Here is a 26,456-nt window from a genome sequence, read left to right as displayed (position 1 = left end):
GTGATGTATAGTATTGTACAATTGTGGTAATGAGAGCTTTGTATATTTGTATTGTTTGGAATATGTGATGGAGCATTCTATTCATCTACCTGTGGCTATACTCTATGTGTTGTGAAATTGAATTGCAATGTATAGTTGTATTGAGTGATCTATTTTGATTGTGAAGTGTCATGAGCGACGGTTTGTGTTACACTCTTTCAGAGTGTGTGGTGACTGTTCGCGCTCGTTTGTGTGGTTTTGAATATTATGAGATAATATTCTTAAAGTGGGGGGCAGTGTCACAGAACGAGCGCTCCAAAAGGGCGCGCCGCCAAATTCTCGCGACGAAACGCCGGAGTGGAGCCGCGAGGACAACGATAAAGAAAAAAAAGAGAAAACAAACATCTAAAGATTCCCCGGGCGCGCAACCCTCCCGTCTCGGAAGCGTAGGCTCGCCGACGAACCTCCTCACCCCACCACGGCGGCCGAGCAAGCACTCGAACTTTCTAGATGGAAAGGGGCGTGGTTGAAGCCGGGTTGAGTCATCTGTCGCGGACAGCATTCGAACCGTCTCGCCCCCTCCCCAGCCTTCGCTGCGTACCGCGCCGACGAAATGACGAGAACTTTCTGGAATCTCGCGTGGAGTGTATTTAATCGAGCAGCCGAGGTGAGAGATCAGGAGAAGACGGAAGAGTTAGCGCCAGAGCGCGTAGGGTATCCCGCCGTGTAGTCGGCGAAGGTTTTGTCCGTAGGGACAAAGCAGGAGAAGACGTGAGGTTTCCTGGAAGAGAAACTTCGGAGGAGAAGACGTAAGTTAGCGCCAGAGCGCGTAGGGTATCCCGCCATGTAGTCGGCGAAGGTTTTGTCCGTAGGGACAAAGCAGGAGAAGACGTGAGGTTTCCTGAAAGAGAAACTTCAGAGGAGAAGACGGAAGTTAGCGCCAGAGTGCGTAGGGGTTCCGCCGTGTAGTGGGCGAAGGTTTTGTCCGTAGAGACAAAGCAGGAGAAGAGGATTTCCACCTGAGGGGTGACGACTCGAGCTACAGGCAAGAGTGTGTGTTTACTGCTATCGAGCGAAGACGCGTGGCAACAGCTGCGTGTGTGAAGCCGACGTGTTTCCGGCGAAGAAGTTTGAAGCTTGGAGAATGGCCAATTGAAGACGCGAGGTTTCCTGGAAGAGAAACTTCGGCGAGGTTTCCTGGAAGAGAAACTTCGGGGGCAGCGGAACGACAACAACGCTGGACTTTGAGTGAGTGATTCTCGGAAGAGTATCATCCAGACTTTAATTCCAAGAACTTTGGACTGGATAGGTTTTCTATCTCTTTAGTCTTTAAGTGTCTTGGTTGTTCAATGCATGCGACTGCATTGTAGTGCGTATCGTTGTCTGTGTACGTTGTTTCGAGTGAGGCTGATTGTACTGTGTAGCACGTTGTTTGGTGGGTGACATATTGTATTCAACTATTGTGGAGTGTGCATACCTGTGTATTGTTTTTGATCTGCCATTATTGAGAATATAATTCTGTTTTGTTTATCAACTCTCGGCTCTGACTTGTTCTTTGGGCCACAGCCGGCGTCCGCTGGCGCGCCAAAAAGGACCACTTCTTAATTGTCCACGCTTTCGTGGTGCGGTTCGGGGGGCCGATACTTCGGCCCTTGGAATTATCCCGGCGATTGCCTCCCTAATTAACGGGACCTGTGTGACACTCTTTAAGTTATTTGTTGCCACACATTCAGTGTAAAAAAGTTTTACATAATGAGTGTTCCTTCGCTCTAGTGTTACAAAAAAATAAACGGTCAATTTGATCGAAATATTTTCTTTTTTCTGCCACAGCCTCCTTGCCTGACTGACATGTAAGCAGCTGTACACAATGGGCAACGCACCTCCTAGATGACACACCTTGTGAAGAAGCAGCCCTGAGTGATACAACATGCGTCAAAAGGTACCATCACAAATATGTATTGCTTTTTACTGTTTCACTGAGATTCCTTGTTTACCTTTGCAAAATTTCATATTCATTGCTTATGCTTATCATTGTTATCAATGTCTGGTAAAGTTGTTACTGGATTTGCCCGACTACCATTCAACAACAGGACACCCCCGCATGTCCTCTGTGCAAGAACGTTGAAACATCTGAGTGCATGCTGTAGACAGAAGGTCACCTGGATCATAAATTTTCCGATGCTGTATTGCAGCGAAAACTGTATATGGTTAGGAGAGACGAAAAACCATGCGACAGCGGTGTCACGAGCGGTCCCCATTGGCTGTGCTGTCGGTTACGTCGCTCTCAGCGTCGTACCCAAGCATGCACGCCATTGGCTGTGTTGATAGTGACGTCGTTCATGCCGTCGCAGTCATGGCCTTGGGCACGTGCGCATGTGTTTCTTCTGAAATCTTCCACGTGTGTATGCTACGGACAACTCTAGAAGAGCGCCCATAGGATAAACGTGAAAGAGCTCGCATTCGCAGGGCCTATGGCGCAGTCCTGGAACAAAAACAGGCCTGGAAGCCCGAGGGGCGTCAGCAACTGGGTACCGCAGATCCGGTGTCTTCAAGCTGTGCTAAATGGTGAACGGTAATGCGAGCACTTGTGGTGGACGGATCCTGAAAACCACGCCGCCAAGTTACCTCGCAATGTCAAGCGCAGGCAACAACGCGGCATTGCGGCGTCATTGTGATGATTACGGGATCGCGTTCCCCGGCACGAGCGCCCGCTTTCGGCGGTAGTGTCCCCAGCAGCACTTTGGCAGAGGGTAGACATCTATGAGCGCATGTGGTTCGAGAACAGTCATTGTGATGAACCCATTGCGAAACTTTTAACCACTCATTATACTCCTCCGTGACCGTGATCATGCGCGGCAGATTGTGCGGCGTGTGAAATGAAGACTGGTAAATCCAATCCAAACGTGTGTCCAATGCCATTGAAAAGCACGAACATCTGACCAAGCACGAACATCTGTGTAGCACGAACATCTGTGTAGCACGAACATCTGTGTAGCTAGTCTTAGCAATAGCGCGCTTCACCACTTTCGAATGCGCTGAACCAAAAGGGAGGATTGGCTTGTTAGCGCGTGGCTCATAGGCCCAACACACGCTACAAAAACGCTCTGCGAAAGTCCTGCTGTCACACAATTCAGTCCAGCTTTAATCAGCAAACTAAACGCCTTACAGAAGCTGGTTTCCCGAATACGTTTTGACCGCCGTGGCTGAGTGTCTACTCCGAGAAATCAGAACGAGCCCAGAAAATAATGCTCAAACCCGTACAAAGGATAAGGGACGGGAGAAACGAAACTTCTTCGTTATTCCCTATATCCACGGCGTCACCCACAATCTCAAAAAAGTGGCCAGCAGGTGCGACGTTGACCTGGTTTTTCTGCCCCAGAAAAACTGGCTAGGTTGTGCAGGGCCGTGAATCCTGGTTCGAGGGGTGAGCGAGGCTGCAATATCAAGCATCGGAAGAAGTACGTTCCATGCGTTGAAGGGGTGGTGTACTCTCTACCCCTGTCCTGCGGAAAGTGGCACATCGGCCAAACAGGCAGGTGTTTAAATGAGCGGCTGAAAGAGCACGCTTACAACGTCTCCTCTACAGTTTCGGGCCATCTCGGCATTCGTTGCCGGGACTGTGGTTGTGTCCCTAATTTTCAGCTTTGTACTGTCATTAGGCGTCATTGGGACCAGAGGATACGTGAAATTTACGAGGCTTAAGAAATAGAAAGGCTGGGCAGTGCATGTGTCAGCAGGCCTTCGATTGCGCTATCAGTAAAAGAAATAGATTTCCTTCGGAACGTTAGCACACGTGTTGTTCATGGTGCGTTGTGGAGATGACTACGTGGTTGTTAGGTGGATTCTGTTTTGTTTGTTTTGTATTTCTCTTTTTTGTCAGATGCTGCCCAAGTATATATTGTGCGGTTCTAGCAAATAAATTCTTGTTGTAAGTCAGTGCCGCTGTCTGTCTTCTTCTTTCTGTTGTCCCTCGTTATTGGCGCTGTTTTTTTAAGTGAATCATGTCTTACCAACTCGCCCAAGCAACCACGTTAGTGAGCATAAATTGTGGGACGAAATCGTGCCATACGCAACATTTGCCTACAATATGGCCGTGCAGGAGACCATCCGCGTCACACCATTTCAGCTGGTCTACTCTAACTACGACACTCGATGCCATGTTGCGAGTAGACAACGACAATTATGAGCCATCTGAAGTTGACGACTTTCTGCAAAGGGCTGAAAAAGCTCGCCAGTTGGCACGACACCGAATACAACAACAGCAAAACAAGGACGCAAGCTTCTACAACCTGCGCCGCAGAAACGTTCAGTACAACCCAGGTGAGCGAGTGTGGATATGGACACCAATCGGACGCCACGGACTATCAGAAAAGCTCCTTTGTCGATACTTTAGCCCCTATAAGGTTCTCCGACAAATTAGTGACCTAAACTACAAAGTCATCGCCGATGGACACATTCGCTCAAAGCGGCAAAACAGTGCAGAAGTCGTACACGTCGTTCGTAGGAAGCCCTATTATGAGAGGCAATGAAAAAGCTCCCGTTTTTGTTTGCCTTCCTCCATCGCGCATCGGGACAATGCGTATTTCGAAGGGGGACTAATACCACAAAGACAAATTACACAATCCGATATTATGAAGAATCAGCGTCCACAGTCTTGTGCGCACTCCTGCTTGTGGTCGCACGACTCATGCCTCTTGTTCACGGGCACGAATCAGTGTGGGTTGGAGCTGCGAAGAAGGCGTGTTGGTGGATGAACAGTTTTTGTTTTAGACCGTTCTAGCGGACTCTTCCATTTTTCTTGCCCATTATTTTCAGGGCACAAGTTCGCCCGTAATAAACTAGCTTTTGGTGATTCCTCTCTTGAACCCGTTACAATATGACTGGCTCCATTGATTCTAATACCTAATGTTTTATTGTTTTAGTTTTTGTATGGCTTTTCTTTTGTCAATCGCTTTTTACCCCCACCCCTTGGTATTTCTACAGCACAATTCTGAAAATATTATAAATACTCTATATGAAAGTAGCAATACATGGAGGGGAGGGGGGATGAACAACAAGAGAGAAGGCAGGGAGGTTAACCAGGCACATGCTCGGTTTGCTACCCTACGCTGGGGAATGGGAAGGGGGCATAAAGATGAGAGAGATGGGAAAGAGAAGAGAAAGAGAGAAAGAGAAAAAATATGAATAAAGACAGCGTAAGGGAGAGGTAGCTTATCGTAGATCATGATTTGTCAAGAGTGAGGACACCATGATAATGACCACGTCAGCAATACATGAACATTAGTTGAACGGATGAAGGATGGAAAATAACGAACTTATAAGCGGTATACAATTCTTTCTCATTGCATTTTTAACTATCTGTGTTAATATGTTAAAATAACCTTCCCTGCACAAAACGGCCGATCAGCATTCTATGTTACGCAGAATTACGCAAGCCATTCAGCACGCACTGCACAGATATTCGAAACTATATATGGATATCCAAATGAAGTAGTCATTCGAAGAACATCAGGATTTTGAAGCATGGATTGTTTAAAGAATTCAAGGTGTGTTTCAAGAAACATCCCATGTTTCATGCCTCCCGTGTTTCATGCCTGTGCATGTTTCGTACCCCTTCTTCCAACCCAGACAAAATCGGAGCAAATGGCCACTGCGCCAATAGGGGCCCTGGTGTGGAAAAATTGGTGACTCGGAAGAAAAGAGGAAAGAGTAAAAAAAGAGAAAAGAAAGGTGGGTACCGATGGAAAAGAATGAAGACAGCGTAAGGGAGAGGTAGCTTATCGTAGATCATGATTTGTCAAGAGTGAGTACACCATGATAACGACCAGGTCACGGTGATAAGAACGCTATATTAAAAGAAATCTGGGAAAACTAGAAGAGGACGGAAAGAAAAGGCACAGTGGGCGAGAGCTTATAGGTTTTTGGAACAGGAAGCCAGAACATCGATTTCTGAAATGGCTTGTCTCGGGAGTCGCAGTTGAACGGCAATCCACGAAAAAAAATAGGCTTCGGCAGGGCACACTGGCTCACTCCGCCCAACCAGCGCTACACACGCCGTTGATATTCTCGGGGTTTAAAGCATAGTGACACAAAATACTGCAATAGACAAATTCATGTCCACCAAAGAGACAAAAATTCATAGTCACGAGATTCTGTACGTTAGAGTAAACTGCTGAGGCCAATTTTTGTTAAGCGTGCAGAGTACACCAGAGAAGCAGGCAGCACCCATTTATTAAATTCTTTTAACAACATTTCTGCATACTCTGGGAACTGGTTGACAGTCTCTCGAACCATAAGGTGGGTTACTTTTCCACTTGGCGTTATTAAGTCGAACAAAAAAAGAAAGAATGAGAAAACTTAGAACAACCAAAACATTTGACTAAAATCAATGACCACTCATTGCTGGACTGTTTGTGTGAATTCAGTTATAACAATCCCGGATGCCTTATGACTCTCTGGGATGTAAGAAATTATTCAATATTACATTGAAAAGTTTGGCCACTCATTTCAAATTTGTTCACACTAAAAGAAAAAACAACAATCCGTAGATGAGAAGAGAAGAAATGATTCATTTACACCATCGAATAAACCGAGTACAGCGCCATTTTTTTTATTGGTGATCGTCTAATGCTAAAGCATGGCTTCTCATAATGTGTTCTGCGGAACCCAGGGGTTCCTTTAACTATATTTTAGGGCTCGGCGAAAAGCAAAGAGGAGTGTGACCAGCTCCTGTTTTATCAGTTTAACCACCCCTAGCATCTATCATATAGACTATATTAAAAATTGGTTTTGGTGCCGCCATTGGAGACTGCTAACATTTGTGTTTGGCATCTTAAACAACTATAGGAACAGTGTTACGGTAGACCCATACGCAAGAAAACAGTTGGGTTCGTGCACACAATATTACGTGGCTTAATTACTTCCCGTCGCAATATGAAATACCGAGAAAACATTGGCATAACAGCCCAAGATGATGTCACCCATAACTCATGGGTAAATAGCCAATACGTACGCAAAGCAGTTTGCATTTGAATTTTTATTTAGCGAAGCCATCCCTCGCCGCATTCGAACATCGGATGACTGCGATTGGCGACGGACACTCGCGGTACGTAGAAGCTCTAAAAGTTCGACGTCTGCTGCACGCCATGAAATTTTCACGATTTGCGAACCCGTGGTGACAGAACGCACGTAGCTCCGGCAATTGATGCTCGTTATTGCTTTAACCAGTTCAGACGGCATTGACGGGCACCCCGGCGCTCTATTTGTGGTTGATAAGCCGTCGGCTCCCACATGGCAGCTTTCATACGCTGTTATTTGCCCCTGCTCTGTGTCGGTTATGAGAGCTCTGATACGCGCTCTTCCTATAGCTGGTCTACATCAGCGTTTTGGCTTAGCTTTACGACTGCTGCATCGGTTAACAGGCATGCCTGTTGTTTGTTTCCTTTTTTTCGCAAAATACACAAAACAAAACACGACTCCGAACGTTAAGCGCATTGGGCGCATCGAAAACTGGCACGGGCAGTAAACTCAAGTTGGTGTCATCGGGAGTTTTTCACTAACGGCGATGGCCTTAGAATGTAAAGAACAGAGAACAGGCCAACGAGGGCAGTGTTCATACTGAGCAGCGGGCGTCGAGAAGCGTTGTCGTCTACCCCGACCTGACTGCTTTCGGTCGTTGTCATAGCCAAGAAGGACATGGGGCTTTGCGGCACTCTACGAGAAGTGGTTTACCAAGAATCGAAAGTTTGATGAAACGTGATCTGAATACTGGAGGATATAAAAAGATATATTGGTCTAAACATGACAGACAATATGCTTGTTTCTTTTATATGTGTGTCATGTAAGCTATGAAAATACGCATAGTTGCACATTGCACAACCACATTGCATTAATAAAGCAGCCTTCTAACGTGATTACAACAAAAATTAAGACAGAAAGAAATAATTTGTCCCCGTATCTGCATTTATACTGCAAATGTCGTCGAAAGACGATAGTCTTGCGTGTGAAGAGAGTGAAATAAACATTTATTTGATGTTCCGCTCAAGGAAATCGGTGACTGGTATTCTGGAGGCGCTGCTTTAGAGTGCCTCGAGCGTGCAGCGGAAGCGAGCGAGCGCATCAAGCCACGTCACACGTGAGACATGAGCGCCATCTGGCAGTTTTTTTTTTTCAAAAACAAAGCACATATCTCTGAGACGGGTGTGCGCACCCGTCTCAGAGGTGATACGGTGTAGAACGCAAGGCGACGGGTAGGTGCCACGACCATCTCGTTTTAGCAAAGCATTGGAAACATTCGCGTTTCCGTGCAAGCGTTGCATGCTTAGCGCAGCGTGATAAGTGCTACGGTCCTTAAAATAGCTTATGTATGCATTTTCTAGTAAGAGATGCATATGCAGAATATATGCATGTGTTTATGGTGCCCCAGTCATGCGCAATACTTGCTTTTTAATCGACAATTGTGCAATATGAACGCTGAAACTTGAGCAACTTAGGTGGGTGCTGTGGATTGGTTCGGCCGTTTCAAATTCCCGATGCTGTTAAGAGTGGACAAACAGACAAGTGTACAGACAGAAAGACCAAACATTTTGCGTCAAAAGCCCCAAGCAAGACTGTCGTCTTTAAAAAACTGCACTACCCTGACATGGAGCACCATTTGTTACGGTGCTCGGCTGCTCACCCGAAGGTCGCGGGTTTCGTGGTCGCTCGCGTGACATCTGATTAGTGCCGGTTCAACCTCGCGTTTCTTTGTGTCCCATTTTGGCGCGACTGTCGAACAGAAAAGAGTGGGGTGAGCACGAAAGAACGCTGGTAATGAACGACCCTGCGGTGCCCTGTCCTCCACTGACAGGGCAAGTGCAGGTGGCCTCCGTGATGACGTACCCAGAGCAGAGAGCCTGTATATGGCGTCACGTGAAAACTAAGTAATCCAGCCACATAATAACACACTTTGAACGGCGTTTTTGTTTTAAAGCACAAAATATTTCAATTACTTCTTGTCTCAATACCGAACGAAAAATAAACTATTGGTGGTAAGAACATCGAACTACTTTTTTTCCCTATAGCATCGACTGCAAGAAGTCTCGCTAGCTTCGGCAACATTGCGCATGAAGTATAAGAAAGAATTGATTTGTGGGGTTTAACGTCCCAAAACCACCATATGATTATGAGAGACGCCGTTGTGGAGGGCTCCCGAAATTTCGACCTATATGAGTTCTTTAACGTGCACCCAAATGTGAGCACACGGGCCTACATTTCCGCCTCCATCGGAAATGCAGCCGCCTCAGCCGCGATTTCATCCCGCAGGTCAGCAGCCGAGTACCTTAGCCACTGAACCACCGCGGTGGGGCGTGTAAAAAAAGAATATGGAAGCCCATGAATCTTTTCACAGAAAGAACAAAAGTCGCCACGATGGGCTGCGCGCGGGAGTACAAATGCTAAAGGCGCAATAGTGCATTCTCGAGGGGTCACGCCAATGAGCGCCTCCCAAAAAGGTCACTGTTGGTACCCGGGGAGCAATTTTTGAACAAATCACCATGGCCGCCATATCCACGTACCCGCTGGTTTAAACTCCTCATGCGCTCCTGTTGGAATGCGTGGAACAAGAAAGTGATTAAAGTTGGTGACCCCTAGCGTTCCTTTGTGTTCACTCTTGGGGATAATGGCAAACCGAAGAAACCAGGGAAAGCACGAAATAATGCGGGGACCGAACGACTGCTGTCTCCCCTGCACTGACCCTTTCTAATAGGGTAAGAAGTTACCCTGACTGCCATGCCTGACTACCCAGCGCTTAGAACCAGTCAGGCGTCACGAGAACACCATGCATAGTAACATGTGAAAGCAGTTTAAAGTAGCCAAGACCATCCGAATTTCCGGAGCCCTCCATTACTCCGTCTCTCATAACCACAGCCTCGTTTCCGGAGTAAAACCCCAGAAAAATATACCAATGACAACGCAACTATTCGTAATTAAAAGGTAGCAGAATAATTACTGTGAATGTGTGAGCAACTTTGTTTCCTAGTGTCAGGTATACTACTTTTCATGTTAACCATCAGCCTATTCGTTTCGAGTCTCCCATTCTCTTGTTCCAAGGGGGGGGGGGGGGGGTGGATACTTCTCATAAGTCACAAATTATGATCTGTCCGAAACGCGTCATCTACTTGTGACATGATTCCAAGGCACTCAGTATAACATTCAAAGTGAAAAAATACGTGGTTTTGCGTGAGTTTAAGTAATTAATTCTAATTAGTGTTTAAATATTCATCTTTTTACTATGCCACCAGTCAGCTTCAGTACTTGCATAAAAGATTCAACTATAAGGCCCTAAATGCACGTACAGTTAATTTTTTGGTTGCATTTGTTCGAGTAAAGCAAAAAATTCCCGTTTGTCTTGGAACGCGTCACGTCGAACAATGGTCGAACGTGGTAGTGTATTCAGCAAAGCGGTCTTCTGCAGCAATACGCAGCATGGCGAAGTTAAACTATCGGCAGTTTTTCGCTCTGCAGGCCTGCACAAAGAGCTCTTTTTCAGGCCCTTTGATGAAATATGCAGTGCATGACGTGTCACTGATGTTCGCGGGTACATTTGTACACACCGTGACTGAAAGGGCTATTTATGTATACAATGAGGCGTGACATTCCTGTAGTTTGCTTCTAGAACAAAAGCCACGTATTCCCGTGCAGACGACCACGCTGGAAATCGGACGGGAGAACCTGCTTCCAACTAGAAAAACACTCTGGGCACGAAAGTTCTGCTTTCAAACCGAGCTGTGGAAAAACCAACTTTCAGGTGTCTTTAATGCATGCGCGAGTCGGCGCTCACAAATTTGCAATGTGTCCATTCACGAGTACACTTTGTAGCTTGACACGGGAAATGAGATGGGTGCTTTCTTTATTTTAGTAAAACATTAGCTTTTGTCACGAAAAGCAAGCAGTAAAAAGAAAGATGTCGTACTGTTGGGAAGGGTAAAAACAATGTATAGAAGGAAAGGTAGCTTTTTCACCCAATTATGCATGGTTGTCAAAAGAGAGTACACGCTTACAATGACAATTTCACGCTGATAACAATGTCTTCACAGAAGAAATCTCGGAAGTGAATGTTCTCTGAAACCTGTACGTGAATCTTTTTTTTTTCTTTTTTTTTCTCTGTCATGTAGAGAAAGAACCGCCGCCAGTTCTTGTATCCGGCAGGAGCCTTGTCCAGTGCTCTCTCTCATAATAGCTTTTCAGCGAAGACACGTGGAGGAATGCAGGGGAGTGTAAGGCCTTGAACTAAGGTAATTGAATTTTCAACGGTTCACGCATATGTACAATCAGTTCGAGGGCAGCTTGGTCTTTAACAGCTGAGAAAATCGGGCATGACGAGCCATCCCACCACGTTAAACTCCCGTGACTGTACGCTAAAAGAGGGGGGAGAGGGGTCCAACCTTGTTTCCTGTCTACACAAAAGGCCGAGGAAGAACTGGCTTCTTTTCCCTCGTGAAAACAGCGACAACCGATTGGCTGGCCTTCTGTCCAAGGGAAAGGGCTGCGGGACATGTGACAAAGGGTGGCCTTCTTCCACCCGACCCTCCTCTCCATATATATGCGTGGAGCTCTCTCGTCTGACATTCTCTGCGAATATTCTTGTGCGAGAAGCCAACCAACCGACTGGTACACGTTTCGACCCATCGGAAATCGTTTCCTGGACGCACGTTTTGTGGACTTTCGGTGGAGCAGCGACTAACCTGATTTTGGCACCCGTCTTTAGCAGGTAAGGTACAGTTATATCATTACAATTCTTAATTATTTTTCGATAGTGCGGTCACGCATAGTTATCACCGTAAAGATACTGCTAGGTTGAGTATACTTCTTTTTATGCGGGAACCTTAACTGACGTCAGTAGCTGTTTGGCGTTGGCAAATACCCAGCACATAAGTCTATGTGACCAAGACGTGTTTACGTTCGTGCGGCGGATTGTTTGTCTACGTACTTCGCTAGTTTTGGCTGTTGACATTGCGCGTATGACAAAGCAGAGTCATTCAGGAGACTATGCAGCCGGCATCGAAGCAGCGTTGCTTGAAAAACTCGGATTCTACGTGTTGGCAGTGTCCGATTCCACGTTCTCGCGCGTAGAGAAAACAACTTCGCACGAGATGTTCAAGCATCACCTCGCTGTAATTAACTGACGCTCACACACACGTACGTTGTTCAGTCTTGAAGTCTTTTCATCTTTATGCGGGTTGTATTCATGTGCTCCCCCTCACAGACAGCTCATTCGTGCGGCCACACGGGTTTTGTGATCACCTTTGCTGAACAGTACAACCCCGCTTCTGATCTCTTTTTTTTTTAATTTACAATGACTTCTCGTGCGGCAGTCAATATATCTCATTAATTATCCTTACAGACGTACGGTCTTGACGGAAAAAAATTTAATGAACCCTAAACTTCTCCTTAAAGGGTTGAACATGATAGAGGTGTCCGTCTTTTCTGCGTACTTCAAACACTTCGTGCATGATGTTTTCTCGAACTTGCTATGCACCCACTGCGTGCCCTTAAGAAACTAAGCGTCATAATTTTTCCCGTGATTCGTCATGCAAAACTGAACCAGTTCTGATAAGTGTATCGTTATTGGAAAAAATGAAGCAAGTTGTTGAGGTCCAATCCGACCACAGCGGGCACTTTGGAATATTAACTCCAAGCTCCTACAAGGTCAGCGATTCATTAATCCACTTAGAGCGGCAATGATGAATTCTTTTTCTACGGGGTCGCACATATTCGCTGCTTGGGAAGAATTTCAACACGAGGGCACCAATATCCACCAATATTGGGTCGGTCGAGCTTTGCTACAGGAAGAACGAAGAAAAGACACTTTTTAAAAGCCCATGTAACCTATTTGAAATGGAATGTGAAAAGGTGGGGAATATATCTTGACATAAAAACACTAAGTGTCAACTACAATGTTATAATTCCATATGCAATACTGAAGCACGGGTTCGAAGCTCTGAGGAACGAACTCGTCAAGCTTTGCTTGGTGAAAGAATTCACGAATGTCTAAGGCCGTTCCTCGTTTTTGTGCTAACGGAGCTCTTATAACAAATACAGCTGATATCATTTTGCAGTTTAGAGGTATTATGAAGCTTTGGTGAGTGACCTTTCTGTTGATGAAGATATTGATCTCAAAGATAGATTTGTTTATTTTTTGAAGCCCTTGAATGATGATGACTGTGCTGATATTAATACAAGATATCAAGCATGGAATGCACAAATTACCTTAATCAAAAATACTAGGCCCTGATGGCATTTTAAATCAATTATAAAAAAACTTTCAAGAACTCTGTCTTTCCCATTTTTATGAATATTTTCGACACTATAGTTACAACAACGCGGAGATGCTCCCGAGGTCTTTCTTTAAAAGCCACACTGCTTTAACATCGAATAGCTCTGTAAGTGAAAAAAAAAAACAAGTGCGTTTTGTTGAGAGCTACAGACCAATATCGCTGGCGATTGTTGATTATAAATTTTTCGCCAAGGTTTTATGAAATCAGTTACGATTTTCGACGTCGATTCTAATTGATTCCCATCCGACCTACGGAACTGGAGTGGGCTCCACACAGGTCACTATTCACGTCGAGCGTACACTTTCTTCAGTACTGCAGTTGTCAAAAACATCTTGCGGTTCTAAATGGAGATCTTGCGAAAGCTTTCGATCGTGTGAACGATTAATTTATTTTGCTTTCTTGAACATGTCAATATTGGCTTCATAGTTCTGAGAGTGTCAGGATTTGTTGTAATCCTTCTTCGTCCCGTCTAATTGTCAATAGTGTCCTCTCTAAACCTGCTTTTATTTGCTCTTCTGTAAACCAAAAATACCCGATGTCGACACTTGTGCTCTACCTTTATTTTTTACCGCTGTTTTTGTACATTACAATCAAATCGTATTCGAGAATTCAATATACTAGGCAATGAAGCTCAAGCTTTGCGTTAATCAGATGATATAGCAATATTTCGTACCTATAAAGAACGTGTGGAAAATGTGAGAACAAAAACAATTAGAAAATTCCGTGTTGTTTCAGGATCTCGTTTAAACCCTTCAAAAAGTTTACGATTATGGTTTGGTTCATTGGGAAGTACGCCGAACCTGTTTGTAGGTAAAATTGGACTATCATTCCGCCAAAGTATCTTGTTATTCCACTTAATCCGTATCTATTCAGCGCATGCTATTGGACGGAGTACGTTCCCATGCTAGAGCGGCCGGCACGGGCATTTCTCCCATATTGTCTTTCAATTATTGGTCGAGCCAAAGCTTCTCATACAATTTTCGCATCAAAGACTTACTATGTGTTGCAGCTTAGTCATTGTGCCAGGTTTAGTGGGCAACGGTTCTTTCGTATTTTTACAAGTTTCATACGAGCTCAACTTTTGAACCCATGCATCGTGAGCCTTGTTCAGGAGAGTTAAAAATGGATGACTGGGTTTGAGACCTCGTTATCTATGGCAAACAGTTTCACGATTCTTCTTTTTTCTCGATAGTTTCCATCTTGTAATTCGTTCGTTCTTGCAGGTTACAGTTGTTAGTTCCTTACCTGACCTTGTTGGTTTTTTCATCTAATCCACACACACCCGTTTTTGGGGGGACTTATCGAGGAAGTTTACTTCGCAGTTCGGTTTCTTAAAACTTGTTTCTCAATCAAATATTTGTTGAGAGTTTAACGCAAGGTACTAAATAGAGAGACTTACTTTCTTCCTCCACTGTGCCGCTCATTATACCTATATTTTCAAGGATATAGTGTCTCACAACGGGTGTGCAAAATGTATCCATCGCCCAATTCAAAAACATGCTTTTAGAAACTTCATTCTGAAACACTGTCCAGTAAAGCTTGGTAACAAATAAGATATAATTTTGTCTCTACGGTCAATTACTGTCTCCGTAATGAACATGAAACAAATAAGCATTGCTTCGTAATCTGCAAAGACGACATTTTATTCAGGCATACGTCCTCGAAAGAAGTCTGCAAAAAATTAATTCATACACTGCCCGTTATCCTATGCCAACGTCTCTTGTTGAGGTGCAACACTATGTGCTTTTTTTTTCTTTATTCATATAGAAAGTTCTTAAAGACGCGTATGCATGACCGCAACGCAGAGCCGATCACTCATTCCCGCACACAATTTCTCGGAGTGGATATATATTCACTTCAGGGATGTTTAGGATGAACTTCACTTTTGGTTTGTCCGGTACCCCACAATGGTGAGGTGCTTAGCCTAGCCACTTTTCTTGTGCAGCACAACATGAATTTTCCCAACACTAATGACTTTAGCCTTTGAGTTTACTTCCAAGCAGATTTTGTACGCTCATTTTCGCTATAGAACTGCAACAGGGTAACTCTGGGTGTTTCCGTGTACTGTACACATTCTCTCACCAAAAGATAGTTTCTTCCTTTCTGCCGGAAGTGCGAAAAAGACTTTTACAGCACGCAGTGGTGAAGCCGAGGAGCATTTCCAAACTTTTACACGGTGTGGGATACGAATTGACTGAGATATCCACAAAACGGGCACTGTTGGCTTTCCGAGATGTATATGTGCAGTTCTTTACAGTGTCCTGATACTAAGTTACAAGTGACAGTTTCATTGAAACACGGAGTGATCGCGTGGACTCGATCATCTCCTGATAGCAGAGTTTTGTATTTAACTAGCGTGGGGATAGCAAACATCCGACAAGCGGAGTGCAGTGCGATTGCCAAGTGGTCGTGAAAACAATAGATAAGCATATGACTCCTTCCTTGTTTTCTCCAAGTTATTTTTTGTCAGCTGTAATTTTCAATAATGGGCACACACAGAAACACTTCTGGTTGGTAAGTTTCGTGAGCTAATTAGTAAGTACTCAACATTTATTTTCTCGATTTTATCTTTCTCGATTTTATGGTCAGGCACAAGATGATGATTTGTCGCTCACAACCAACGGCACAAACGCCGCAATTCTACGAAAGCAGCTCGAAGAAACGTTATCGCTTTAATACGAGAGCCGCACAGCGTGAGTCGGTGTCGTCTGGTATTATGTGGTCGGTGAAGGCGGCCCATATGCCGAGGATGTATGCCTCAGTTTCGCGGTGTGACGTACTTGCGAGTTATGTGTAATTCACTTTCTTATTTCACGCACCATGGATAATAGTACTCCACGAAACATAGCCGCAATGTCAGCCTACTGGTATGCCACTCAGTGCAGTTACGATAATCACTGCGAAAAGCAAACAATATGACTAAAATTGCATAATAAAATTCTATTGTACGCAGGAACCCAACCTCTCTGCCATGGACAACGTTGCCAAGCAGTGGCCTTACTCGGTGTCCTCGTCAGTGGGCCTCATCGACACCCACTGTCACCTGGACTTCCTGTTCCGAAAAACCAGGCACCACGGCACGTTTTCCGAGTTCCGGAGGAAGCACCAGGCCACGTTCGCCCTTAACTACGAGGGATGCGTGGCTGTTTTCTGCGATCCGGATACTTTCAAGAAGGTACGTGGCTTTTTGTGATAACATCGGTAACCCAGAAGCCTTTGGATTGTCTGAGGCGGTGAAAAGGGGTACTGAAAACGCTTCAATGGTACAATAACGATTGACGCCAATCTCGGCGATTTACCAATAATAAAACGGCGATTGCATCCCACCTGGGATTTCGCTGATCATATTTCGCGTAATGGTTTTCGTTGGGGAAATGTATACGAATTCGCATGGCTGTGTTCCAATTCTTAGACAGCACGTAGGCAGTCTACGAAGACTGCTTAGAATAAAACATCGAGCCCATGCTGTCCGAAAAATGGAACACATTTAGACGGCTTTCACGCGACGATGCGCCACCTCGCGTTGATAAGAAAAAGCTAAAATAAACAAATGTAACAGTTTTATTTCTGGCTTATTTCGTGTTGAAATAAAAAAAACAAATGAACGTTACTTACATTGAGCATCTGGGAAAGCGTCTGCTTGTGTGCAGATGATCATTCCGGCGAGACTCGGTTTATCCGAGTGATTCGCTGAGCCGCCATCTTGTTTAGACAGTAATGTAGCCTGCATCGCATTTGTCTACGATGCGCTCTTCTCGGAGCTCTCTATGTTGCCGCCTACGTGAGAATTGGGATGTGACTTAAGATGGCCGCCGTCCATTTAGCCGTCTATTTAGCCGTATACGGTGTGTCTTGGAAAACACCCCATGTCGACGAACTCAATCGCAGTTGTATAGCACCATGAGTCTGGATTGCTGAATTTGAGTCCGGGTGAGCCACAAGCACAAAATATTTCATCATCTAGCCCCGCCTCTTATTGCCGACCTATGATAATGCCTACTCATCTTCAGCATTGCCGCCTGCCTGATATTAGCTTACGTTTGTACAGAACTATATTCGTACGAGCCTCAAAACACGAGCATACATGCGTCATCATAATATTTACCTATCAGAGGCCTCGGTTAAGAAGAAAATGATCGCCATGAAATAAACCTGCAACATCTTTTGTTGGAAGTTGTTGATAAAGATATTTTGTGTAAGTCACTCGTTAAGTCAAAAAAATGTCCGTTTTGTAGTAAAAGCAATAATAACTTGCACTTGAAGAAACAAGATGAAAAGGCATATTGGAGACCTCCGATTACCTGAGGCGTCGAACTCACAGCGTTGTCATTAAAGGTAATTCTATGCTTACGGACGCGTGCGTATTTATCTCAAGCATCAGGAAATTATTTGGTCCGGGAGAGTAATATGTTGCTAAACTTGAGTCCCGTAGAGAAAAAAGTTTCTGAATTATCGGAGCATAGCATACTTCTGCAGTGATTCTGGGTGAGCTCCACATTTTTGTCGACCTACGCATTTACTATTCCATACGGTGGTGAATGATTCGTTGTTCCAGAAAAGAATCCTCTTTCACATGGCATGAAAAGAATTACTTCATTCTCGGATAATTTTTTAATGCAAATCATACCCTGCCGTGGTGGTCTAGTGGTTAAAGTACTCGACTGCTGACCCGCAGGTCGTGGGATCGAACTCCGGCTGCGGCTGGTGCATTTCCGATGGAGGCGGAAATGTTGTATGCCGGTGTGCTCAGATTTGGGTGCACGCTAAAGAACCCCGGGTGGTCGAAATTCCCAGATCCCTCCACTACGGCATCTCTCATCCACGGCATCATATAGTGGTTTTGGGACGTTAAACCCCACTTATCAATTAACGCAAATCATTCCTCAGGCTCCTGCAGGAAGTTTGAGCGTGCATCTATCTATCTATCTATCTATCTATCTCGATACTTAGCGAGCTAGCTAGCTCCCGGTTGCGCATCGGTGCTCTCGTGATCAATTCTTTAACTTGGCCTAAACTAAAATTAGTATAGGCTGCTTCGAAAAATTCGATGTGGATAAGGTTATGCCATATACGATAAGGTGTAACAATTATGACTGGTTGGTCATTACTCATGACACGAATAATCTTACAATCCGCTCGCGTACGTCTTCAAACCCTTTCCGCCAGACGTGCGCCACGTACCCATGGGTGGGTACGGGAACGTGCCATACCTGATTGGCAGTTTATGACTGCTCATAAATGGCTAGAACAGACATGCGGAAATTTAAAGTGTTTGAAAAAGGAAAAAAGAAAAAAACTGTCATTGGCACCATTGACACGACGAATGCAAAAATTAAATGTCCCAGAGTCTCAGCAGGAATCGAACCTCAGCATTCTGGGAGGTAATCAAGTGTGCTGTCACAGACCCCCGCCACGTCTGAGAACTATTTTTCATATAGACCCCTGTGTTCGTAAACGTCGATTGTGGCTGCAGCTCTCTATCAAATTTCACGTGCATTACATATATACCCCAATGACACAGCGGTCACGCCAGGTCAATGACAATTTAACAAAGCACCATCCGCTGATGTTAATTCATTTAACACTGTCCAGTGCCACCATCCTCGTGAGCACCACTGCTTCATATCAGCTTACCGCTTCTGCAGTTCATAATATCTATGTTGCTCTTGGATCGTTAGGGAACTGTGAAGAAGAGAGAGAGAGAGAGAGAGATAAAGATGCAAAGAAAGGCAGGGAGGTTAACCAGACGCACATCCGGTTTGCTACCCTGCACTGGGGAAGGGATTAAGGGGAGAAAAGAGGTTGCAGAGAGATGAGAAGGTACACACAATCACGAGCACACTCGGGGAGCACACACAGTCTACAGGCGGTCGCTCAAGTTTGTTGACTTTAAGTAAAGTAGCAGTACTTTAGTCGCTTTCTGAGCAACTGAGGCAGATCCCCAAGGTCCTAGTATCTTCTGCACACAAAATGGTCCGGGGTCAAGTTGATTCAAAACCATCCGGAGCTTGCATCGCTGTGTGTCGTAGCAAGCGCAGCTGCAGAGGACGTGTTCGATGGTTTCTTCATCTTTGCAGTAGTTGCATGTAGGAGTGTCTGCCATACCAATGCGAAAGGAGTACACCTTTGTAAATGCAACACCCAACCAAAGGCGGCATAACAGTGTCGCATCGGAGCGAGAAAGTTGTGATGGTATCTTTAGCTTGAGCGAAGGATGCAGTTCATAAAATTGACACCTTTGGAAGCTGGTGAAGAAGTGGTTATGTAAAATACATGCCGATGTTTAATCTGTGTCTGTGCGTGCATTGGTAGGTATCTTTATCACCATGTCGTAACGTTAAAACAGTCGCCTTCCATACGCATGTTTCGCAAAACATCTTTCGCGAAGAATAAATCTTTCATCAGAAATCTCTCTTCTAATCCGACCATGCACACTGCTAAGTTGATTAACCATTTGGAGCTGCCAATTCAATTGCACTTTCATAATCAGAAGTTTAATAAAGCTTCTGAACAATATCTCCGAAGGAAACCATGATGGGATGCGAAGCAGCAGCGGTGCGCACTTCGTTCACTCGGCAGAAACGGGCTTTGGCGCGGGTGCTGAAAAAAATGGTTCAAAGCGAAACTCGGTGTAGCCTTTACTTCATTAAACGTTTCCTTGAAACGCAAAGACACGGGAGGCGGGCTGGGTTTCGTGTAAGTTCTATTGCTGATAAACGAGCCAAAACAGTGTTTATATATGCGCACTATATAATATATATATATAACAGTGCGCATATATATAAATATATATGCGCACTGTTAGAAAAATGTCTTGCACCTTATGAGAAATATTGCGCTCACGTACTGAAAACATTCGCACTATGCTAAGATGTGATCCTAATGGTTGCAGCTTCTTTCACACACGCCTCCTGACAACATGAATTTGACACTACTTCATCGTCTGTACACGCAGCGGAGCGTCTGGCGAGGCCTTCTTGCGGAGAAGGGAGTCTGGGGTGCATTCGGGTGTCACCCCCACATGGCCAAACTCTATGACGAAGACATCGAGGACGCGATGATCGATGCGCTGGAGCAGCCGAAGGTGGTCGCGCTTGGAGAGATAGGTCTGGACTACTCTTCCAAGTGAGTGCTCTCTTCCAGGTTTCATCAAATGTTGGCAATGCAGCTTGAATTGCTAAGTGTTCTCCTTGAAGTCCATTCTGGAAGGAGCTATAGAACACACATTTAGCGAACTGACCCATAAGCTGTTGTACATTACGTAATCGTTATTTGCACATTGATGGGTGTACAGATAATGTGCAGTACTCACAACATGAAGTGTGCCAGCTTAGGGCTATGTACTACATGTGTGTTTCGTTTCAATCGTTTACAGTGCCTGGCATCTGGGCAATACATGGGATGCATTCAAATAAGACTGTCCTGTGAATAACTTTGTCCCTCCTGCAGACTGGTTTACTTGACTCACTACATTTTGCTTCTGAAATTGTCCACGCTTCCCATGAAATGTCACGTCTGTGTTAGCAGCAGTTAACACACCACAGATTAGCCCGCTTTTCCAAGCTTTACTTGTATTCTTCAAGATGCAACAGGGAGCTGTTGCTTTCACCCAATGAATATAAAGCTTTCAAAATTCTGATAGCGCGCTCTTCAATGACCAAAGACGCATATAATCATTTCAAGCACTGTTAAAGAGACTGCTATTACCATTACGAGTACCCATAAGTGTGCAGTTAGGGTTATCATTAGGATTCGCTCTTTCCTTACCGGAAGCTTACGTAATCTGTATAGTGTTCTCTTATCCCGCATCACTTCATTGAACTTTTTTTTTATTTCAGCAACAATTGCGACCACAAACTCCAGCAGCTCGTCTTCCGCCGCCAGCTACAGTTGGCAAGCAGAGGCAAAGTCCCGCTGGTCATCCACTCGAGGGATGCCACGCAGGACACGCTGCGGATCCTCAAAGAGGTACGGTGGCTTTCTTGCGACAGTTATAATTTAAAATATGCTTCAACTAAAGGAAATTGGGGTGCCGCACACTGTACGCGATCAGTTATTGCCAGCTTCAAGTGCGAAGTGTAGGTGCTAAGTGACAAGATGAAATCCTGTTAAATTTGCATTGATTTCGGCTTCAGTGTGCTGAATATCGTAAATACTTCCTCTCTTGCGTACGAAGATTATTTAACGCACCTCCAAGCGTATAGTAACCGCGAAGGAATTAAGCCTCAATTTTTTGTGGAGTTCGTAGGTAAACAGTAGTTATTCAACGTGTGTCAATGGTTGATTTTATCAGTTTTATAAAGAACCACAATAAAACAGACACACGTAACTGTTGATTTAAATATTCTACAGTCATAGCTCTAAGAAATAGCATTATAGCACCATAGCTCATGACTGCCTAGAATGCCATGAAAAGAAGGTACTGCCATCTACTCTTTTCTTATTTTCGCTCTTGGCACTCGTACTTGCCAAATGAATATTACTTGGTTATTAAGGTACCATTTTTCGCGGCTATACGCACTTTATTTCATGGCTTCATAGCGAGGGCAACAAATATCTGGCAAACATCTTAAAATGTAGAATAAATTGAGGATAAATTCCCTTCATTTATTCGAGTGTAATGCACAACTTCGCATGAGCACTTCAGATTTATCCAGCTAGAGATTTTTTATTCCTGCTTTTAGCGAACGCTAATCGAACCACACAGTGTGCACGAGGGAGTGGTATAACTCACCCTATCCTAGTAGTGATATTTTATCGCCTTTCTTTGGCCTTGTCCAAGTTGTATAAAATAACCTACAAATCTGAATAACTTCTTACATTTAGCAGCTATTTCATTGGTGTTTCTCTGGGAAAGCTGTTATGAGAATTACCTGTGGAGGAGGTATGGTCATTAAGGGCAGTTGAGTGTTTAGATAACGCAGTCACATTGCTCCTGATTGCTATTCACAAGAAGCATTTAACGTACCCAGGAACTTTCATGAATTGTCATTTCTGTGCATGCCATTCCAAAGAGTTATGTGGGGACCACACGTGTGATCAAGGTTTACGAATCTGCCAACCAACATTCTGGTTATTCTGTTGCACCAACCAGGAGATGCCGGCGGACTGGCCCATCCACCGGCATTGCTTCACCGGCGGATGGTCAGAGGCCCAGCAGTGGATGGACACGTTTCCAAACTTGTTCTTGGGCCTCACTCCACTGGTGGGGTTCCACACTGCTGGACCGCTTGCGGAGGTTGGCCGCCGGATCCCCCTGGACCGCCTGCTGCTGGAGACGGATGCACCCTACTTCCTCCCAAAGAGCGTAAGTCAAATATTCATTTTCAACTGCAAAGAGTATTTCGCATAAATAGCATAAGTTATGTTAGGGTCATTTGAAAGCATACTCCGCTTTTATCGTAAAATCGGCGAAGCATATAAGCGAAGTTTGTAGGCGTATTTCAACATTGAAACAAGTAGGTGAAACAACCAAAGGAATTGTTTCCTACATTCAGGTATATAATTGAAAACTTCATCGCATCGGTGATGAAGTTGCACATCGGCGTGCAAAATGGTTGCTCACGTACTAGTTTATTTGCGTGGTACTGGCTTGTTAAGTTGTCCTTTCTAATCTACTAACAAAGGACTCATGGCGAGCAGCATAACCGAAAAAATTTTTTAAAATCCCAATATAAATTAGTATTTGTCAGGCCTGAGATATTTTTTTCATGTATTTAGAGTAATGCCTGGAAAATTGCAATCTGATCTTTGTGGAAGTGTTGTGAGGCATTTGAAAGCCTGCCACAATAGCAGACATCCCTGCTGTGCAGCAGCATCTCAGTGGTTGTGCTTTGTTTATATATGTATTGTGGAACAAAACAGTGAAGACGTCATATTGCGCACTTCTTAGGCTGAAATTCATATTTGCCAAGTATAGCAAATACAACTTTCTGGCCGTATACCGAAGACGGAAAGGGGACCGAGAAAAACTATATCGAACATCAATTCTCAAGGTCATGTGCTAAGGTAATTTGTTCAAGCTACGGCAACGAAAAAAAGGCTGCAAGAATAAAAGTGCTTTAAAGCAGGGAAGGAAGCAGCCTTCAGCCTTGTGGAGCAGCTCAAGGAGCAGGAATAATGCGGTTTTGGAGCAGTAAAACGAAGTTTCGGAGCAACTCTGGAGCACCAAGAGTTGTGTATTGGAGCATCAAAATTTAGTTTTAGAACAGATTTATAGGGCCACACATCACTGTTAGAATCACCGTTAGCTCATCTCTAGGCTAAGGTCTAGAGATGAGCTAATAACAGATATATATTATTATTAAACCTAACAGGGCTCTATAAAAATTAATGTAAAAAAAAACTTGTGTTCTGGTCATTGACGGGCCACGGCTGACTTGAGAACCGCAAGGAAATTCAGACGCACTCACGGCGCCATTGCTTGGCGATGGTGTAGAATTTTATTTGTATTACGATAGGAAATATAGGCACTCGACGAGTTTTTACCGTCGACCCATGTTGCGCGTAAATTACAAGTTGGTAACATTCCCCGCACATCGTACGTTCTGGCCAACGCGTAAATTCTTGCAAGCTGTAGAGTTACTGTATATGATACCGTAGGTAGCAGAGTTGCGCATAAGTCTGCCATTTCGCTCGCCGGCACGTCTATGTTAAGCAGGAAAGCCCCCCTTCTTGGTTGTAGGAGCCTACGTGGCTCAGCGGCTCCGTGTACTTTCTCAGTGTACGCTCGTTCATTACGCGTCGCTGACGCTGGCTCTTGGCTAAAAAGAAAGGGGGGGGGGGGGGGGCTCTTTACCAAAATTTTGGGTACGTGTATTTTACTGAAAATGACTCATAAAAATGAGTGTTTTTCATGATCTTCAGCAAGTGGGCCTCCTACTCCCCGCGAAAAAAAAAATTACTGCATGGCCGACGCAATGGCTCCTGCTTACAAGAAAAACAAAACAAAAACGGACAGCAGGAAACAGCACCGCAAACCCGACAAACAATCCACCCTGCGCGAGCCGAACTGCCTTGCGCTTCGCCGGACGGACGGCTTGACAGTGCATTGGTAGCAGTGGTGGCACTGCGGTCGCCAGCTCCCGCGCAGCCTTAAACGCACGCTTTTTTCGCATGTGAGCGCGCTATGCGAATGGTAGCGCGAGCGGCGAGTTCTATCAGAGGCTGCTGCCTAAATGTAGCATATACAGCCATTCTAACGAGCTGGGGCGACGAGCGCCGCTCAAGCTGTGATTAAACCAGGTGGCTCATCTCCCTTGCTCGTATGGTGGACGCGATGACATCCTACCGCGTGTCGTCGAATGCTCACGCAGGAAAAAAAAAACAGCATATCCACGGAGTGAATGATGGAGAGTGGGGCGAAGCATTCGTCAGTCCATTCGTTCTTGCTTCCATCCGTCCATGCGTCCGTCTGTGTGACCGTCCATGCGTCCATCCGCCCGTCTGTTCGTGCGTCCGTCCCTGCGTTCGTCCAAGCATCCGCCCCTGCGTCCGTTCATGCATCTGTCTCTGTGTCCGTTCGTCCATCTATTCAACACTCCAAGTACCACCATCTCGCATCTTTTCATGATATATTCCCCATATAGAAGAACCGCCATCCAGTGGACATTTCAAAGACTAAACGAGAGGTGGCCCACGCACACTATCTTACGGCTTGCGCTTCGGGTCTACTTCCCACCTTTAACCGCCTCGAGTTCATGGTATATACTAGTGCATTGTATTCATGGCACTGCGGCTCAACGCTCACTAAACCTTTCTAAAACCAAGGAGGTTACACCCAGCGAGTATAACGTAGCGACCATTTTTTGTCAGATAAAGCTCAATGTACATGCCGATGGCTGCTAACGGGGATCACAGCGTGCGCGTTAACTAAAAGGCGAATGCTCCTGTCTCTCATTCCCCATTAGCAGCCATTGGCATGTACATTGAGCATGTACATTACATTGAGCATGTACATTGCCATGTACATTAAACATTATTGTTTAACAACGCACAGAAGAAATCTCTCGCCGGCACCACCTTGGAGGTCAAAATGTTATACTTGTTACACACTACAACGGTTACGAGGGACGAACGGGTGCCGCTATAAAGAGTTTCGCCCGTAAAATAATTTCCGCCGAGCATGACGGAGAGCGCGTCCAGATAATGATCGGCTTTACTACATGCACCATCTGCAGTTTCGTGGGAAGCGCGGCGCGACGAGGCAAACGCACATTCTTTTTTGTTTGTTTGTTTCTAGCTGATGATAAAGACTTACACCGTGAGTCTGACAAACAGCTTTGCTGTTAAAACTATTTAGAGTCGCATGATGACGTACGTATGCACACAAACGCCACCCTAACAAGATCCATGCATTTTGTTCCCGTGACTCAAAAATCATGCATGAACTGATATACGATGTGACCGAAGTGCATTTCATATGAACGCGGTTGCGATCTTTAAGTAGCCAACGCGCGTTGCTCACTCGATGATAAAACTCGACTAAATTTCCGTTCAGGCGCAGCTTGGCGCAGAATAGACACCGTTCAGTCGAGTTTTCCAGTCTGACTGCAGCGCCAGAATACGTAGCCTAGCGGATGAAAGAAACAACCTTGAGAAGGCGTCAATGAAAATGGAACGTGACGCGTGCGTTTCGCGCACTGCATCTGCCGGTGGATTGTGGCTAAGATACATGAAGGATGCGAGCACGCGTCTATTTTCTGCGTGCCCGAAACGGCGAATATCAAAGACTTTGAGACGGGGCAGTGTGAGCAACGCAGCTCCATCTGGCCAGTTTGCGGTGCCTATGACGTAGAATTTTCTTATTTGCTAAAACTATCGAATAAATATTGGTTAACAGTAATTTTTACAAATTTTCAACTTCAACCACCTGCAAATGGTGCAGTCATTGAGTTTGGTCTGGCATCATGTATAGCTTACGGATGAATATCGTTGAAATTGTAGAACAATGCCGTTCCCTATAGGCAAATAATGCCAGGTGACGGGACGAGTTGCTTACGTGCCTTGATTCATGACTCGCAGGAGTCCAACCGTCTCAAGCAGTCTCATCCAGGGATGGCCATCCACGTGGCCACACAGCTGTCGGCGATGCGAGGCATCCAGCTGGAGGAAGTCCTGGTTGCTGTCCGCCAGAACACGAGGAGAATGTACCGCATTTAG

At 45.0% G+C, this 26,456-nt stretch overlaps 1 protein-coding gene across 1 annotated transcript; it reads left to right on the top strand.

The window, feature by feature from the left end:
- The first annotated feature begins 4,136 nt into the window (after positions 1–4,136).
- On the top strand, positions 4,137–26,456 carry LOC119186180 (3'-5' RNA nuclease TATDN2). Its single transcript, XM_075894240.1, has 7 exons — positions 4,137–4,299; positions 5,608–5,663; positions 16,249–16,470; positions 20,251–20,420; positions 21,134–21,263; positions 22,390–22,602; positions 26,319–26,456. The coding sequence occupies exons 1-7, from the start codon at positions 4,137–4,139 to the stop codon at positions 26,454–26,456; spliced, it is 1,092 nt and encodes a 363-aa protein (XP_075750355.1).

Source organism: Rhipicephalus microplus, chromosome 5 (genome assembly GCF_043290135.1).
Source record: "Rhipicephalus microplus isolate Deutch F79 chromosome 5, USDA_Rmic, whole genome shotgun sequence".
NCBI classification, from domain to species: domain Eukaryota; kingdom Metazoa; phylum Arthropoda; class Arachnida; order Ixodida; family Ixodidae; genus Rhipicephalus; species Rhipicephalus microplus.
This window is presented reverse-complemented; position numbering and strand designations above follow the sequence as displayed.